We start from the raw sequence: 13556 nt of genomic DNA, 5'->3' as shown, positions 1-13556 counted from the left end.
TGTCAGCAGCACAAACCTGATGTCCAGACAGCGCAGCATGGGATCGGCGGCCGTCCCCAGCACCCAGATGGTGAAGCAGACCAGCAGCAGGGTGGTGGTCAGGATGGTGCGCCCCACTTCCGTGGACGTGTCTTTCACGGCCAAGCTCAGCGCCACGGCTCCCCTCAGACCTGAGGGCATAGGAAGACATCTCTGAGCAAACAGCTGGATCGCCGCCATCCATCAAAACCACAGGACCACCATCTTGCAACCAGTTATTTGAAAGAAGCAGTGGAGAGCAATCCGGTTAATAAGCCTGTCCGTGGGTAACAGATTACGACCATCACTGTCATTGAGCAGTTGCAAGAGCCACAGAACATACTTGTACGTTGCTGTACAGTGGTGACATAATACTTAAAGCCAAAACAATTCCCATAGCAAATCCTTCGCTGCCATGAGAAACAGATGGAGGAGGAGGAGGAGGAGGTGGTGGTGGCGATGATGGCGGTGGTAGGGGAGTTTGGAAAAATAGCAAGACAAGGGCTTTTTACAAAGAAACCTTACATAAGAGGTAAAGTGGGTCAGGCAGGCAGCAAAACATGCTGCTGCTGCACAACCCCACATCACTCCACATCAAGCGTTCCTCTCTACCGCATCATCAAACCATCCACAGCCTCAACCTTTAGTCTCATGGGCTGAAGATGCTGATCATCCTCTCCCAAGACAGATACAGAAGAAGAAAAAAAAGGCAGAGAGTGGAGTGTTTAAATTTTTTTACACTGGGATGATATAGATTAGTGTCTTCTTCTAATGAGAGAAGTGAATTATTACAAAGCCCGGGGACGACGCTGGTCTTTGTGTCTGCCTGACTGACAATACGCACACACACACATACACGACTCGTGCTTGTCCACAGGGGACATATTCTCTCAGCATCCTCACTAATGCCATTAGCTGCAGGCAGTGAGGAAAATGGAATAATTAAAGAGCTTTCACAGGATAAATCAGGGTAAAAGTTTGCATTTTTTTGAGGGTCTTGCAGAAATAACATCATCACCATGCCTTCATTTATCACGGTGGCAGCCAGAGATGTGCTCAGACGTGCAAAATGGCACTACAAGTGAAAAATACATCATAATGAATGAATGTTTTAAAAGAAAAAAGGTGTAATGAGTGTGAAAAAAACAGTACCTGCGAACATCATGAAGTGCTGGAAGGCTGTGGGGATCTTGTTTCTGCGGACCAGGTTGAGCAGGAAACATAAAGGGTAGATGTTGCATGCTCTTGAAATAAAGATGGAGAGCTATAAGAATTGAATACAGATTAAGGAGAATACTTTTGACTGAGAGACATTCACAGGTTCAAGTACATTCATCTGTCAGCATGTTCTGTTGGAAATTAGACCTTTTTTAATGAAAACCACCAATTCTTGGTTTTGGTTTCAACAGTTTGGGATTAAGTCTTTAGCTATACTGGTCAAGGTTGAAGTAAATGATTAATATGTTCTAATAAAGTAAGATCTTTGTTCTTATTTATTCTAAAAAAAGACCCCCCTGGCTGACTCCAGAGAGCTCAATCCTTTTCATACATGGCGGTCAATCCCAGGGTAAATAAAAAAGTCTAAATTCTTTGTGAGATCAGGCAGCAAAAGCGCAGCCATGAATATTACTATACACTCGCTTAAATGCACACGCACGAACACACGTGGAGAAGGGGGAAAAAAATCTGGGAATATTTTCTGTTTAGGATGCAAACACAGTGTGGCACCATGCCGAGGCACAGAGCCAATCAGTCTGTGCCAGCTGTCTCTGCCCTCCACACACACTTTGATGTTTCACATAGGATGGGACTGAATGCTAAGTGTCCTGGGCAGCAGTTAGGGAGAGGATATCTGTACAATTATCAGGGACATAGTTGCCCTTCTGGATACACTTAGCACCTTTTGTCGTACTTTTAGAAGAAGTTACTGTAGTTCTGTATGAACTCTGCAAACCTCACATGAGCTGGACAGCAGCCTCAGACTGGAGGTAGGTTTTGGTTATTGGTGCCTAATTGAAGGCCGTAGACCAGATGAAGCAGGGCTGGAGGGGATCAGGCTAGCTTTTTATTCTTTAAAGGGATAGTTCAACATTTTGGCAAATTGGCCCATTGCCATAATCCCTATAGTCATAGCAGGAGGTTCGTTACCTTTACTTGTCGGTGTAAACTATTTTTAGAATGGGGGAGCAGAGCCGTGAGCTGCTCAGAGCTATGCTACGGAGGTTCATGGAATTTCTTGGTTTCCCTCATCAAACTCATCAAATACACAATCCAACAACTCCAAAACGCTCTGGTGGACAAGTTGTGACCTGCACATTCACCACGCTATGAGATAATAACAGAACGTTACCAGACAGAGTTGTTTTAGAGGTAAATACAGAGTCTGCTTGCTGAAAAACTGTCCCTGAAGGCAACGCACATCAGAGGTTTTGCATGAATTTACCTCTAAAACAACTCTGTCTGGTAACGTTCTGTTATTATCTCATAGCGTGGTGAATGTGCAGGTCACAACTTGTTCACCAGAGCGTTTTGGAGTTGTTCAATTGTGTATTTGATGAGTTTGATGAGGGAAACCAAGAAATTCCACTAGCCTAGCGTAGCTCTGAGCAGCTCGCCGCTCTGCTCCGCCGTTCTAAAAATACTGTAGCTTACACCAACAAATAAAGGTAACGAACCTACTGCTATAGGGAGTATGGCAATGGGCCAATTTGCCAAAATGTTGAACTATCCCTTTAAAGAAAACACACACACATTTTGTAAACTCTCTTTCAATTTTAGTGCACAAAAATAATCTATTCAGACAAGTACCCCTGCTTTAGCTTCATGGAGAGAGAGGATTTTAGCTATTAAACAATAAGTCTAAATATGATGCCTGGAATAATAAAGGGACCAATATCTTAGGCATGGGACCTTACTCTGACAGGGCTATTACTAAAACAGAGCTCTCTCACACCCTGCAGTCAATATTAGATCTCATGCACCCTATGGATTTTCAAAAGCAATATCCTGCTCCCAAAAGCAGTCATTTCTCTTTATCAGAGGCCTCTGGGCTATTTGAATGGAGGTAATTAAGCACTTTCATCTTAGCCTCATTTCCAATAAAGCCCCGTCTCCATTGTCACTGGCAAAGGCTGCAAGCTACAGTGATTAAAATCTACTGCGTAACCAAAGAGCGATTAACAGGGTCGAATTACTGTGGTTATTTCATTTTTATAGACACTTTTAGCACTGTACAAGAGGACTCTGACCTCCATTTATTCCTGTTTGTACATCTGGGTCAGCTTCCAGTAGATGTGCTTAACCTTTCTTTTTTTCCAGTCTTAGTTTTTGTTATTGAAATACAATTAAGGACAAAGCTAAACAGGCTAAGTGCTCAAGTCAGAAATGTCTCACTGGCAGACCTTCCCACTGAAGGAACATCGGAGAGCAAATCTGCTCAGCCGAGTCTTTTTCCCTGGCTCTTTTGACCCGATGATGGAAGATGGATTGTAATAATAATTGCCGGCCATCTGGGCACTGGACTGTGAAGGAACATCTCCTTGGAGTGCGGCCACTACAGCCTCTCCTCAGGCGTACGCCGTGGTCATGTCAGCTCTCAGGCAAGGACGATTGTAGCGTGGGTAGGCAGCAGTCCATTACTGGCCCTCCGCTCCCCTCGGAAAGCAAAAGCTGACAGACACAGCAGCAGCTGCGAATCTCACACAGCTGTTATGATAATGTAACTTGAACATATAATGAGTATTATTAGTAGCATCATTAAGCTCTTTCATATCATGTACTGTACTGTAACTGCATTGCATTCTGGTCTAGAGAGGCTGCTGTCTGAAGAGAAACCAGTGAATCCTCAGTGATTTTTATAGGTCCAAATTGTAGAAAAGCTTTTGCTCTTGAAAAAACTTGACAGTTACTTTTGATGCTTTAGATAGCTGTGCATATTTCTCATGTCAGACTCCTCTGTAGATGCCCTGGAAGTAGGGCTTCAACTAATTGTTTTTTGTATTATTGATTGACCTGTCTTTAGGAATTACAGGAAAAATGCTCAGCACAATCTCTCAGAGCCTGAGCTGACGTTTTCATATTGCTTGCTTTGACCAACAAGCCAAAACTCAAATATTTAGAATTAAAAATCACATAAAAACAGAGAAAAGCAGCAAGTCATCACATTTGAGAAGCTGGAAAAAAAAGAATGACTCTGCCTTTGTTATTGATAAAGGCTTAAATTGTTAATTGATTTTCAATATCACTGTCAGAAATTTTTCGATTGGCTAATTGATTAAGCAACTCGTATACCTATTCTCTGGTCAGTTACTGGGAAAATGAAAAAAAAAATCACTACATTTTCTAAGTAAATGCATCACCGACAACCATTTAACCTATGTTAAAAGCATTTTAGAGCAGAAATTCCCTTTAACAATGTGGGAATACCATCTAACCAATAACATGGGCCTCTTTCAATTGAGTTTCTAGAGCTAATAAGATTTAATCTTCAACCTCAACAGGGATACAGTGCTTAATCCACTACAAATTAAAGTACTGTAAGCTTACTTCAAACAGGCAAACATCTTTACTCCACAGAGCTTTGCTGGAGAACTGAAAACAAGCAGCTGTAACAATAATTAAAGGCCTATTTAAATTTCTGTTTCATAGGCATTCCTTAGAACAAACGCTGCACTGCAGCATCTTAATCTGCAGAGATGGTGATCATTGGAGACTGGCTGAGTGGCATTTGCAGAGCTCTCCAGATCAAACCTTTACAATTTAAGAGAGGGACGGAGGAAATCACTGCACTGCAGCAACGCTGAGGCAGAAAACACTCTGGTCAAATAAGTGCTGATGACCGGGCAGATAAGAATTATGACCGAAGGTAGAGGAGACGGAGCAAATCAGAACAGGGCACCATTTGTGTGGTCAGAGTGTGTTGTTGAGGCTGCACAGCAGGGAGTGAAGATGCTCCATCATGTAACAAAAAAGGATACAAATGCCCCAGAAATGAAGAGGGCTTTGAAGACATGGTGAGGAAACATCAACAATACATATCCCATGTAGCTGAAGATGAAAATCTCCCCGAGGAAGTTGAAGACTTCAAAGAGCTGCAAATTATAAAAAGGGATTGAGAGGATCATGAGAGAGAAGGTCATCCAAGATTAGGAGGAGTTCAGGGTGTAGGGGTGTGTGTGTGTGTCAGTCAGCATGCAGGGGGGGTGAAAATGAGGGACTCAGATCCTATCGGAAATGGGTAAACAGGCTTAGATTTGTACAAACACGACATATCCAGTTTTGATGTTATTCCCTGATCCTTTGAGGTAGCAAGCAACTGCAAACGTCTACAGCTGGAGGACGTAATGTGGCTGCATTTAGCAGCAGACACGTCTCTGTCATCATATTTCTAAAAATGTTTGGTTCAAACATGCTGCTGGATACGCTTGTAAAGAATGACTGGAGTCATCTCAAAGCTTGCTCCTTTCTCACACTATTTCTTTGTAGAGGAATGATACAACTCATCTGCTTACACTTCCTCTAATGATACAGAACATATTATAGACCTTGAGTGTCATTTCCTGCAGATACAAATAGAATCTGAAACACTTAACGGATGTATTTCTACATAAGGTATCAAGTATTAATTAAGGCCCTTATGTCATATCTGGAAGCATTAGAGAAGATGTTATGATTCAGTTAATAATTTATTAGTTTCTGTTTCTATCACTTGGACCGGCTTTGCCTTGGTCTAATTGAATAAGTGTACCTTTTCCCTCAAGAGCCACACATCACAAGGACAAGAGATGCCACAGACAGAAATATTCCTCCTGCTAGCTATTCAACTAGTGTCTGCATACGCTAAATCACTTTGTCTTTCCCTTTGAGCTGCAGCTGCATGTATAAATCATAAAAATGTAGATAAAGGCATTCTGCCAAGTAAACATACTGCGCCATACACATTCGATGGCTACTACATAGCCAATTCACTTTGTAGGGAAAGGCTTCGACTGTGCTGCATGCATCGCCCTTTAAAAGGCTTTTCTGTGATAAACAGTTAGCTGCACTGTGGCACAGATAATGAATAATAAATGTGTAGATGAGTATATGTGTGTACTTCTGATTTATTTGCTCCTCTGTGAAGCTCGCCGGTACAGTATGACAGTGGGCTGGCCTAGTGGCCTCCATCTGTGCTCAGCCTTTTAAGCAGATAGCTGGAGACCAAACCTCCCACACAGACACCCACTGGACAACCAGACCACTAATGGCAATTAATGATTGCTTGCACAAGCACGCAGGACACAAACATTGGCATCAAAAGGCAATGTGCACAAAGTGAGCCGACTGGAAAATGCTGCTCAAAACAGACAACATACATCAGTGAAATAGGGCGCAATCATCCTCCGTAAACCCACCTGCTTGGTCCTGGTCCTGCCCTCTGAGGATAAATTGTGAATCGTGTATCTTGCCTGGCTCAAGCCGCAAAACAGCACAGCCACAATACCTGAAAAAGGACAAGAAAAACATGCACCTCAATTTACATAAATCAGTAGGGAAACGAGCCAAAAGGCAAATAAAGTGTTGAGCATTCACAACATATGTTAGTTGTAAATGTGAGCATCGGTATGTTGTGGATAAGACTCATTCAAAGCTGAGACTTTCATAGACAGCAGGGAGTAAAACAATGTGCTGTATCTGATTAGAACAAAATATGCAAAATCGCTTATACATGCACATATTATGTAATCAGGATGCGAGTATGTATATTTGTGTGCTGCTTAACACACAGAGCCTTGGGGGTCTGTAATGATGGGAATGAGCTGTAGGAGGTTTTTCCATCATTGGAAAATTATTTGTGAAAAGGGAATATGCCAGACTGCTGCAGGAGAATTTCAAAATCAGAGCAACTGCAAACAAAACGTGTTTTAGATAAAGTTTGAAAATGATATGAGATGAAGTCTCACAGAACTATGCATGTGAACATTTTCCAAAAAGCACAGGGGTCCGATTGAATCCTCCTGTGCGCAGCTATGTCTGCATTTGACCATAAAGTATGTGACCGTAAAGTGTGTGATGATCGCACCAGTCCGGCCCCGTATCCACCCATTGTCCCGGATCCAGTGAATTCCATCTGTATAAACAACGTAATGAAAATGAGCTGTCCAACCCAACTTAAGCATCTTCGTGTTTCTGGCCAAAAATCTTAACTTCCATTTCGACTCCAGGGACATGGATTTCTGGAAATAATAAATGCTAAACAATGACATCATCGTGATAGATTGTGCCAGATGCGGAGGAGCAGAAATTAACCGAAGGAAAAACAAATGACAAGCAAAATACAGCAGGGGAAGAAATGCAAAGAAAGGCAGCTCCACGGAGACAGGAAACAGGGTGGAGGGATTGATTAGGGGCCCTGCTTGTACAGAGGAGGTTGGCTGGACCAGAGTGCTGGAATCTAAAACACACAGCATGAAAGGTGGGTCGCAGCCTCACAGGACATGCTTGCTTTGTTGCAGAAATTCAATTTCACTTCTTTTTTCTCTTCGCTTTGAGAGAGAATCACAGATGATGGCAAAAAGTGAAACTACTGATGGGGACGGAGCTGGCAGTGATAAATATGGCAGCGGAGGAAAATATAGCACCTGTGATTCTGCCTGCTAAGTGAAACCAGTCCATTACTCTCTATTCACCATCCGCCTGGATGCTGACCTGTACCTGCATTATGCTAGCTCCAGTAATCCCTGCTCACAATGTCCTTTCCAGCACTGTTCAGCAAAGTCTAATGGAGCATGCCAGTATGGCAGATCTCATTTTGGTTCCATTTGGTTTAGGGCAACATCCTCCTCCTTGGTTTACATAACACAGACAGAGGTAACACATCATCCACCATCCACACAAAGGCTCTTCCACACAGGGCATTTGGCAACACAGCTGAGATACATCCCGTAATGAGGAGTTGTGAGGGGCATAAGATTAATGACAACAGGGCTCCCTGTGAGGTTTAGGGTCATTAGACACGCCCTCACTAAACTCCAGCAATTAGCTGAGACAGAGAGAGCCTCGATTACCAAAGGATACCAGGGAGGCCTCTCTGGGTCTCTGCTGCAGCCCACATGGACCATAATAGGTCTTTGAAAAGAAAAGCATTTCACAGATTAGTTTTGTCAGGTTCAATTTTGGACTAAGAATGTAGAAAATTGCAATAGGAATCTTTTTTTTTCTTTGGATTACTGTGACCAAACATCAGCATCAAAATTGGGTTTTATAACAGTGGCGGTTTTAAGTCAAAATGAAGTATTCCACTATAAGCCGCCGCGGTAACACGGGCACAGAAAAGTTGCACCTCTGCTAAAAATACCCGATGCTCTGCTTCAGATTGTGTCGAGAGTCGCTGCCCGAGGTTTTGCTGCTGTTTGCCTCCCACACTGGGCAGCATTCAGCTGTGGTGTACTTTATAGACGGGGCATCTGGGTCCAATAGACAAAGGTCAAGTTATTTCATTAAAACCGTCTTCTCCTCCTCCACAGGCCACAGGGAGCGCTGCCAAGTAAGAGCAAGCTCGACAACATCAGCTGAATGAGTGGAATCCCTCTGACACAATCGGGGCAGGAGGAACAACAACACTTAACTGTGCATATGTAGACTACATGCATATTTCAGAGGTTACGTCTGATTGATGAACGAATGGATTACTCCGAGAAGTGAGCGTGGTTTTCTTCCCAACACGAACCGCTTGTTATTCAAACATTGCAAATCAATTTAGTGGGGGAAAAAAAGACAATAAGTATTTATAAGAAATAAAACCCGCCCTTGGCGATAGATAAAGAAATCAATGGCAGGGATGGTGAAGCAGATCAGGCTGTATCCATTTTCACATGAGACCTGAGCACTTCTTGACTTTCCAGGAGAGCTGAGCAAACATCTAGGGGCAAAAAAATACTATTATAGGTTGCTGCTATCTGTGGTGCCATCTCCAAACTAAAGGTGCAAACATGCTCAGACACGGGAGGGCAGACACCATTTTAAAATGAGTTATGGTGGTTGGGGCCAGAATGGAATTGGTACCTGCAGTTTCCAGTATTGAAGAGATTGGCCTAATATTTTCTTATCTATACATTATTGACTTGCTATATTGGCAAGGAAGGACTCTCAGAGGGTAAGGTATGTAGTGTGAGAATATTTTCTCTTCTTTAAGAGCCGGTCATGTCTGGATAACTGAGAATGCAAGTGGTCACAGATGCCTTGAAAGCAGCAGAGAGCTTGCCAATCAAACAGCTGCTTGTGTCGCTGATGTTGAGGAGCAGCAAGCGAGTCAGTTCACGCAGTTCAGAAGGAACGCCTGAGGGGGGGAAAGGGCAGCGGTTCAACTAACAGGATTTGTATTCTGTCTGACCTCCCAGCCAGCTAGAGCACCAGCATGGCCACCCACAAACACACACAGACCCACACACACACACACACGAATTACATATAAGCAATAGCACTCACCTGAAAGTCCGCTGGCCTCAGCTGAGAGAAAACTGCTCCAGGACAGCAGGAAGACGACAGATGTTTCTATCAGCGGGCTCTCGTGCAGCCGAGTGAATTTGGTGAGGTGGGAAGAGAGTTAAAGATACACAAGAAGATAATCATACAGTCTTTTTTTAAACACTTTGCATCAGTCTAACGTGTGCTCGCCTGCAGACAGAGATGCACTGCAGTACGGCGAACCGAAAGCAACTGCAGAGTAGGCAGAGTAACCCACTGGGTCTTAATGACATCCTCTCTGTAAGTTCTCTTCTCCTCCTATCTATATAATAAAAACAACACAGGACTAGGTGCCCTTCATTTGTGATAGTGAAGATGATCAGCTATAGATATTGTAAATATGATGTCTTCTGCTCTGTATTCCCAACCCACCTAAACACTCTGCTCGCAAGAATGAAGACGCATTTCTAAATCCGATCCTTTCCCTCTGTAATCAGCGAGGACAGGTATGGTAAGTAATTAAAAGATAACTGAGCAACTGCGTGTCAAACTGAATCTCTTCACAAAACTGCTGTTTGAGGAAGACAGCACCCAAGATCTGGATGTTGCTATAGTTGGCATCAGTTAAATCTAATAAATGCTCACTTTGTGTTTTGCCCGCGCCCGGAGATTAGTCACTGTAAATAAGAGCTGAGCTCTGCCCCAAACCTCTCATGACACATCCTCATTTTTCATCCTAAAGTCTAATTACTGCAAGATCAGAGAGAAATGCTGGACAACAGCGCGAGTCGAAACTTCATCAGAGCCCATTGGCTTGATTGACGAGCTCTCTGCGACCATTAATGTCGCAGGAGCATTTGAGACTCAGCCGCATTGCTTTTGTTGATAAAGGTGGTACAGTGGGGATTTGTTAGAGAGGCAATTACCAAGTTGAGGAAGTGGATAGATTGCAGCGGATGGTGAGGTGATAATTGACTTTGGGGTGCAGCGGCAGAGATGGGAGGGGATGAAAGGATATGAGGGCTGTTATGACTGTGAATATGAAACCCAAGAGGAGGGAGCCGGCAAGCACTCCCAGAAAATAACCAACAGAATGGAGAAAGGCAGGGGGGTTGAAGGCGTGTCCCGCCCCGGTCTGAACGTAGGTGTTGATGGCACTAGAGGAAAAAAAAAATATAACACCACACACTGAAGTGAAAGAGGGACAAATTTCAATGTTAAAAAAAAGAAAAAAGAAGAAGCAGCAGCAGCCAATAGGACAATTACAACAGCAGTGAATATGAGTGTTACTGACACTGAAACATTAAAGACACAACATTGTTTATGGCTCTGAGAGAAATGCTGTCATCAGAAATACGGCCCACTAGCTCCTTGGTGTAAACCAGTCTGAAGCGGTGAGCATAAATTCACATGCTTATTATGCTGAGCAAAGCCTTTAAGTGCAATTTATTGGAGTCATTCCTAAGAATACATGGCCTTCTTCAGAAGTTAAATCCTTTCCTGAAAAACAATCCATCCTGAGTTATTCGCCTCTGAGACGTCTCCGGGTAGTTAAGAGGGAAACAGGGGAAATGATACTGATGTTCACAAAGACAGCAGCATTGTGCTTTTCACAGTGCTATAAATATTTACTTTGTGGGGGGAAGGGGGACTTCCACATGGCAGTCAATGAGTGCAAAAAGAGGCCTCGCAATGAGGAGAGGGAGAGAGAAATTGGGAAGGAGAGAGAGAGAGAAAGAGGGCCCGAGGTGAAGCAAGCAGAGGCAGGCAGCCATGCGAGTGGCTGATGGAGCTGGCTGCCTTTGTGGAATGACAGTATTTCTCAACCCCACCACAGACCCTCCCATGTACTCGCTTTGGGACTTTGGCTGCTTTAAATTAAAGTCAGACCCTCAAGTCAGTAAAAATGTGACGGAGGGCGTCTGGTGCCGTTTTTTACGCTTCCACCGTGTGAACCGGCACAGCTTCCTGTAGCCGGTTTAACGCAGAAGGTCGTTATAATCCAGCTAACGTGCAGGAGATCCCCACAGTGTCATAAAACAAGTCCACCAAACCGTTGACAAATGAACCCATAATGCATCTCCGCTTTTCATGCTGTCAGGTTGAAATGAGCTAGCAACGCGCCGCAACATGCTTTAATCTCCACAGCAAAAGGGGAAGAATCAATCACGCTGTTGCTAATGAGCTCAGCGTGCTGAAAAAAAAAAGGGAAAATCTATTATCCCCTCCACGAAAATAAAGACTCCAGTTGTGTTAGCACATTACATTTGGCCACTAGTCACTTTGTTCTGTGTGACACTCTGGATGGAAACTGTATCTTCACGTCCACGTCGTCTTGCTGGTGCTGATCCCCCCCCAGTCTGAATTCTCAAGATGTCAACGCAGGGACCTGGTTGAATGGTGGCTGGGTTTCGGGGCTGCTGGAGCAGGAAGGTTAGAGCCTGTGAGAGGGCACATCAGCGTAAGGTTGAGCTGCTCCGAGAGCTTGTTAAAATTCCAGTGCCAGGACCCCGCGTGGCTCGCTAATAAGGGCCGGCTTTGTGTGCGGGGCCAGGGCGACCGGCAGGGCCAGTGAGCCAGTCAAGTGACGGGCGATGGCACGAAGGCCGGTCACGCCACTCCAGGAACAAACACAGCACTATCTGACTGTTTGTCTGGGAAGACGCTCCTGCTCCTTCCCCTCCTTCCCTCCCCTCCCTCTGTGCTTCAATGTACACAGAGATAGCAGCCACGGTGTGAACACACAGCCTTCTCCACGCACCCGCCCTTCCCCTCTTCTCTCCATCTGCCTGCCTGTCTGGGCCCATTTGTGCAATTGGAGAAGGAGATGTCAGAGTGTGCAGGTACTGTACATGTGATGTGTCAGTCAGTGTGAATCGAAAGCACAAATATGGACACAAACCTGATCCCTGTCATCTCCTTTCCACCTTCCTTCATTCATTCATTCATTCATTCATTCATTCATTCATTCATTCATTCATTCATTCATTCATGCATCCGTCAGCCTCCCTGCACACGGATGCAAACCTACGTGAGTCTTCTACTCTCTCCATCTCCATCCCTCTCTCTGCTCCCCATCTTGCCATCTGTTGGCAATGTCTACTTCACTGGCTTTGTTCGCTAGCATTGTGTAAATAGAGCAGACAGTGACTGCAGTGTGTGTGTGTGTGAGCAGGACAAACGCTAGCTAGAGAAAGTGGAAAAAGTGAAGAGAAAAGAAAGAAGCGAGTGAAATACACGGACAGGGCACGCATCATTGAGCTTTCAATGATTTTATGCCGCATTTTGTCCAAATTTGAGAGTAGCTGTGTTTGCTGGGAGTGTGTGTGCCTCCACTCTGGCAACTGAGTACCTTAATGAGATGCTGACAGCGCCAGGGGCAACTCTCTTACGCAGTCCACTGCATAGCATCTGAGGCACTCATGCTGTTTTGCCATTCACACCCTTTCCTTAAAGCTGGCAGCTTCCATCCAGCCTTCCCTCCCCCACACATCCACCTCCATAATGTCAACTGGAAAAAGAGTGAGCTCCCACACAAATTGCACCTAGAAGTGTATTACATTCAGAGGGGGGGCGGCAGAGGCGAAATCCTGAAGGGGGAAATACTCACTGTGTCAGGACGATGGCCACGGCGTCGTTCAGGACGCTCTCGCCAAACAGCAGGGTGTGGAGATCTGGGGCCACATGCAGATTGGACAGCAGGCCGAGCACTGAAACTATACACAAAAAAACACACAAGTTAGCCTACTACTGTTTGAGGTTTCCGACAGAACAACAACCTCTGTGCTAATCACACTGAAAGCTGGTGTGGGAAAAAAAAAGAACCTCTGCTGCTACTAACAGGAGAAAGCAGGGGATTTAATGTTACACTGTAACAATGAGAGCTGACAGAAAATGTCAGCACACTGACAGGGGTGGAACGGGGATTGTGACATGTGGAACCGCCAGAGTTACTAAACCAAGCAAAGACTTGTTTGGGCCCCAGCTAAAGACAATACATGTTGCTTGGGAAAAGACAATATTTATCTTTAAACAGGAAACAGAACAGATTGCTTTGCTGCACCGTGTTCGGTATTGATTGCATGACTGAACTG

The 13556-nt window shown here is 44.4% G+C and overlaps 1 protein-coding gene across 1 annotated transcript in view; it reads right to left on the bottom strand.

Annotated features, from left to right (window-relative positions):
- The window catches only part of LOC311003510 (sodium/hydrogen exchanger 9-like), a gene marked incomplete at both ends in the record, with an annotated part of 56878 nt that overhangs the window by 28571 nt on the left and 14751 nt on the right, over positions 1–13556 (bottom strand). Inside the window, 7 exons of the mRNA XM_083995278.1 lie at positions 17–170; positions 1171–1282; positions 4995–5108; positions 6411–6499; positions 9484–9589; positions 10481–10619; positions 13073–13178. Of these exons, the coding sequence (XP_083851404.1) occupies positions 17–170; positions 1171–1282; positions 4995–5108; positions 6411–6499; positions 9484–9589; positions 10481–10619; positions 13073–13178 (820 nt within the window). The remainder of the gene's footprint in view (positions 1–16; positions 171–1170; positions 1283–4994; positions 5109–6410; positions 6500–9483; positions 9590–10480; positions 10620–13072; positions 13179–13556) is intronic.

The sequence above is a fragment of the Trachurus trachurus genome (genome assembly GCF_905171665.1).
Source record: "Trachurus trachurus genome assembly, chromosome: 20".
Classification (NCBI taxonomy): domain Eukaryota; kingdom Metazoa; phylum Chordata; class Actinopteri; order Carangiformes; family Carangidae; genus Trachurus; species Trachurus trachurus.
This window is presented reverse-complemented; position numbering and strand designations above follow the sequence as displayed.